This window comes from Bos javanicus, chromosome 29 (assembly GCF_032452875.1).
Source record: "Bos javanicus breed banteng chromosome 29, ARS-OSU_banteng_1.0, whole genome shotgun sequence".
Lineage (NCBI taxonomy): Eukaryota > Metazoa > Chordata > Mammalia > Artiodactyla > Bovidae > Bos > Bos javanicus.
In genome coordinates, this window is record NC_083896.1 from 51140221 (window position 1) to 51145254 (window position 5034).

Below are 5034 nucleotides of genomic sequence, written 5' to 3' on the forward strand. Positions count from 1 at the left end.
GTTGAGGGCTCTGGGCGCCAAGGCAACGGGGGCGGGGCCTCAGCTGAATCCGCAAATATTCTCGAGCCACGGGAATCCTTAGGCTCCGCGCGGTCCAGCCACGCCCCTTAGCGACGGTTGCTGGGGCGCGGGGGGGGAGGCCAACCCGGTTGCGGGGTTCGCGCTGGTCTCGCCCAGCGCACGCGCGCGCGCGGCAGGGCCACTCCCACAAGGAGGGACGCTGGAGAGGGGAGACGCTGTCTAGCCCGCGGGGCGCAGACGAGCCCAAGGTCTGCACCCACAAAGGTGGCGTGGGGTGGAGACTCGCGCCCACCTTTCTCAGGTGGGAGGCGCCCCTGTCGGGCGGTCCCTGAGACCAGGGCCCTGCAGGGTTTACCTCCGCCTACTTGTGTGGCCCAGGCCACGACGAAAGGACCCTCTGAAGACGAGGGAACTGCACCTGGACACCTGGAGGGGAGTCCAGAGTGTCCGCGCCGGCGAGGGGCGCGGCCACCCGCTGTCATTTACACGCCTTTACTGCGCGTCTACGGGCGTCAACCGGACACGTGGGGTTGGCGCCGTGCTGGAGACGGGAGCGGCCCCCAGGGGTCCGCCGGGGTCGAGGCCGGCAGCGGGATGAGCTCCCGGGAACTGCGCGGAGCCGGGGCGGGAGGGGGCCGAGAGGCGCGGAGGGTGGGGTTGCCAGCTAATGCCGGAGGAGCAAAGGTCTGGGCTCACGTGAGACGCACCGTTCTTTCCTGTAAATACGGAGGATGCTTTTATGCGTTACAGTGAAAAGTTTTTTAATGTTAAACACATGCATTTCTGAGCGTCTTTAAAGGAGATACACTGTGCACATTTACGCTTGGGGTGCGGTAGACTTCAGTTTAGCTCCCCATAGCAACTTCGGGGGTGGATTTGCTGGGTGTGGGTTGTTAGCTAAGATTCCGCAGGGCTGGGACCTGGGGCTTCGGGGAAGCTCCGTGGGCAGGTAGTCTGCAGGGGCTGCCCATGTTTTGGGAGGATAGCGGTGATGGTCGGCGGGGCTGCGCGCTACGTAAGAGAGAAGCAAGACCCTGGGCACTGGCTGGAAACACTCGGCCGGACTCGCCGTTCCGCGGGCTCAGACGTCCCCGCCCAGACGAGGCGCCTGTACGCCGCCTGGCCCAGGGCGCAAGGCCGAGCCGCTCCCAGGACCCCGCGGAAGCTGCCAGGCGCCCCTCCCGGAGCCACCTGCGCCTGACCCTCTTCTGGGCAGCCCCTCCGCCCTTCTCCGGCCTCAGGTCCCGGGCATCCGCGGGGCTGAAGACGCGGGCTCTTGCCTCCCTGAGGCTTAGCCCTCGGGCTGTCGCCTCCTTTCCGGGCCCTGCGGGGGACGGCGCGGACCTGGGCCGGGGGCGGCGTAGGCGCAGCGGTGCCCGGCGGGGGTGCCCGGGGTCCGGCGCGGGGCTCCGGGAGCAGCGCCCCGCCCCAGTCCACACCCGGCCGCGGACTCGCTTAGCCACGGGGTCTCTATCTCCACGCGAGGCCCGCCTGCTCCCGGGAGAGCCCGGACCTCCCTAGTGGACGCCGCCCCCCGGGGCCCGACGCTTTGCGCAGCCAGCCCCGCAGGCCGCGGCCAGCGCCGGCCGCCGGGGCGGGCACCGCCCTCGGCGAGGCTCCCGGAAGCCCCGCCCGGCCGGGGCTCTGACGGGCGGGCCTCTCGGCCAACCGGGGCTGGGGGAGGCGGGGCCCGGCGCGCTCGGCCAATCGCAGGCCGCGCAGGGCTGACGGACGGGCGTGGGGCGGGGCGCGCGCGGCCGGATCGAGTGTGCGCCGCCCGCCGCCGGAGCCGCACCCGCCGCGGACGGGACCCATGCGTCGGGCGAGCCCTGCGCCCCGGCCCCGGCCCCTGCCGCCGCCCCCGCTCCGGCCCCGGCCCGGGGGGCAGTCGCGCCAGTGAGCGGTGAGTGCGGCGGGAGCGGTGGGCCGGGCGGGGGGCCTGCTGTCTGCGCTCGGCGCGCGGGGGCGCAGGTGAGCCGCGGGCGGCGGCGGCGGCGGCGGGCGGGGCGCTGCGCTGCGCTGCGGCGGGGGCTGCGGGAGGCGGCGGGTTCGCTCCGCCTCGCCCAGGCCAGCACCTCCGGCTCCGTGTCGCAGGCCCGGCCTTACGGGCTCCGCAAGTGACCTGCGTGTCCGCGAGCAGAGGCGCTAGGCGGGGTCTTCCACCCGCCGGAGCCCCACGGGCCCCTCCGGAGAGCACGGGCATCCGGCGGCCATCACACACGCCCGGCGACCCGGGGGTTTAGAAAGTCAGTGTCTGCGGTCCCCGCAAGGGCGCTTCTTTAAGCATCACAAACCGGTGACATCCCAGATGCGGGCCTAGGGCCCAGGCCGTCTCCCTTCCTCACCTGTCCCCTTGCGCCCACACCTCTTTTGGGTCTTTTCCTGTGATTTGCTTTCTGGAGCCCCGGCCTCCTGTCCACCTCCACACTGCTTTGTATTCTCCAAAGTTCTGGCAGTGGGACCCATGGGTTTATGTGGACTTTTCCCTTGGAGTGTAGCCCAAACCTGCCAGGGCAGGGGTTCCTTCTGTCACCGTGTGCCTGGAGCAGCACCTGGGATGCAGTAGGCGCTTACTGAATACTTGTCAAATGCACCAGCATGCCCTGGGGGGAGGGCTGGAGAATATTGTCGGTTGCTCCTAGCCTGTCTGGGCACGCTGCTGTGCCCGCCACTGTGGCAAGACCTGTTCTCGTGGGGGTGCTGGTAACCTCAGCCCATGGCGCCTCCAGTTTCGGCTTTTTGCCTACCCAGCAGGTTCTAATTCGGGTACGTGCTTGGGAGACGCTCCCAGCTGCCAGCCTTGCCTCTGAGGGGTCGGCTCCTTGCTCCTTGCTTTTCTCATACAGTCATTATTAAATGCAGCTGGAGGCAAGACCCCCTCCCATCTCTGGGTTGGAGGTGCCACAGGTGAGCGACTGGACCACCAGTCTGGCTGCTGCCCCTGTCGTCTGGATGCATAGGCCCAAGGGGCAGGCCAGGGCTGGGCAGGCTGGTCCAGGGAGCTCCTGTGCCTGCCCTGCATGGTCCGGCCATGCTGAGTGCGGCTCCCTCGGCAGGTGGGACCGGCGACCACTGCAGCGCCTCGTGCTGCGGTCTCTTGAGGAGCGATGACGGAGTATAAGCTCGTGGTGGTGGGCGCCGGTGGCGTGGGGAAGAGCGCCCTGACTATCCAGCTCATTCAGAATCACTTCGTGGACGAGTACGACCCCACCATCGAGGTGAGCCCGCCTGGCTCCTGTCCGCTGCTCAGCTCCTGATGTGGGCTTGACTCGTACCTCCTCTAAGGAGGGGTCCCCATGTCACAGGCCCCCCGGGGCAGGCAAGAGAGGAGCGAGGGAGGTCCCACCCCCCACCCTGCCCAAGAGGGCCAGCTGTCTCTGAGCAGTGTCGTCCCCAGGACTCCTACCGGAAGCAAGTGGTCATCGATGGGGAGACGTGCCTGCTGGACATCCTGGACACAGCGGGCCAGGAGGAGTACAGCGCCATGCGAGACCAGTACATGCGCACCGGGGAGGGCTTTCTCTGCGTGTTTGCTATCAACCACGTCAAGTCCTTCGAGGACATCCACCAGTACCGGTGAGCTGCCCGCCGGCCCGCAGGGCCCCCTGGCCCTCTCTGTGCCCTGAGTGCAGCCAAGCCCGTGGGCCACCTGCCGGCTCAGCCCTTCCTCCTTGCAGGGAGCAGATCAAGCGGGTGAAGGACTCGGATGACGTGCCCATGGTGTTGGTTGGGAACAAGTGCGACCTGGCCGCGCGCACCGTGGAGTCTCGGCAGGCCCAGGACCTCGCCCGCAGCTACGGCATCCCGTACATCGAGACCTCCGCCAAGACCCGCCAGGTGAGCCCGGCCCCTGCCCCGCAGCCAGTCAGGGCCCCGCCCCGCCCGCCCGGGACAGGGCTCACTGCCCCCTCTCCCTCGACGCAGGGCAGCCGCTCTGGCTCTGGCTCCAGCTCCGGGACCCTCTGGGACCCTCCGGGACCCCCGTGACCCAGCCGCCCCTCTCGCTGTAAGTCTCCCCGGATGGCAGGGCAGCGAGGGAGGCCAGGGCCCGGGTCTGGGCTGAAACAGCTCCCGGGGGAGGTGGAGGTGCCCGGAGAGAGCTGCCCTGAGCCAGACCGGAGCGGTGACCCTGGGGCCCCAGCCCCCGTGCCCCCAGAGCGCCCCGCGGGTCCCAGGGTGCCCCGAAGACTCAGTGGGCTGGCAGTTGAGGACAGGCCTCCCGACGAGGCGGGCCTGGGGCCTGAGGCAGGCAGGGCCCGGCTCCCTGTCTGTGGGGTGGGGAGAGGGCTGGGGTCCTGCTCCCCGCTGAGGCGGTCGTCCTGCCCTGACCCGGGCCCTCCTCCTAGGGCGTGGAGGATGCTTTCTACACCCTGGTGCGCGAGATCCGGCAGCACAAGGTGCGCAAGCTGAGCCCGCCGGACGAGGGTGGCCCCGGCTGCCTGAGCTGCAGGTGCCTGCTCTCCTGACGGCAGCGTGGGCGCGGAGCGCTGGGTGCCATGCAGGAGGCGGCGCAGCAGGGGTGGAGGGAGGTGCCGCCGGAGCCCAGCCCCCCAGGCCAGTGGGCAGTGCCCGCGGGCCTCCCGGGACGCTTCGCACAGACTCTGGTGAACTGATGCTGCTGGCCCCCAGCCTCGCTCTCCTCCAGCCCTGTCCTGGCCCAGCGGGCGCAGGCTGAGTCGCAGTAAATTATTTCATGGTCTTGACCTGGCGTTTGCCTGAGGCCAGGAGGCCGCGGTGCGTGTGGCCTCCCAGGAGGCAAGGAGCTGCAGCTTCGTCCGGGCGGCGGCCGCCCCGCCTCCGGGGGCCCCGGCACGTCCGTCGGAGTTCTCTGGGTGCGGCCAGAACCAGCCACCTGACACACGGGAGTTTGTCAACCTTGAATCAGCAAGGGGGGGATACTGAGGCCAGAGACTGTCTGCGGAGGTCGGGGAGGAGCGGGCCACGGGGGCGCTTCCGGGGCACTGCCCGGCTCTGCTGGGGCCATGCCAGTCCTTCACCACGAGAGGCGCTGGC

General features: G+C 69.7%; 1 protein-coding gene across 2 annotated transcripts; it reads left to right on the top strand.

Annotated features, from left to right (window-relative positions):
* Positions 1–1763: 1763 nt before the first annotated feature.
* On the top strand, positions 1764–4724 carry HRAS (HRas proto-oncogene, GTPase). 2 transcript variants are annotated; one of them, XM_061407564.1, is made up of 6 exons: positions 1800–1924; positions 3078–3239; positions 3419–3597; positions 3699–3858; positions 3946–4027; positions 4368–4458. In XM_061407564.1, the coding sequence occupies exons 2-5, from the start codon at positions 3129–3131 to the stop codon at positions 4006–4008; spliced, it is 513 nt and encodes a 170-aa protein (XP_061263548.1). In that variant the 5' UTR covers positions 1800–1924; positions 3078–3128; the 3' UTR covers positions 4009–4027; positions 4368–4458. The 2 variants fall into 2 exon arrangements, with proteins under 2 accessions (XP_061263547.1, XP_061263548.1); XM_061407563.1 differs by lacking the exon at positions 3946–4027 and having other exon boundaries at positions 1764–1924; positions 4368–4724.
* The last annotated feature ends 310 nt before the right edge of the window (positions 4725–5034 follow it).

What these genes read in the sequence shown, in the direction of transcription:
- HRAS (XM_061407563.1), top strand. Translation starts at nt 3,129, where the DNA reads ATGACGGAGTATAAGCTCGTGGTGGTGGGCGCCGGTGGCGTGGGGAAG. An exon ending in AGTACGACCCCACCATCGAG is followed by an intron (nt 3,240 to 3,418) that starts GTGAGCCCGCCT and finishes TGTCGTCCCCAG; the next exon opens with GACTCCTACCGGAAGCAAGT. An exon ending in CCTCCGCCAAGACCCGCCAG is followed by an intron (nt 3,859 to 4,367) that starts GTGAGCCCGGCC and finishes CCCTCCTCCTAG; the next exon opens with GGCGTGGAGGATGCTTTCTA.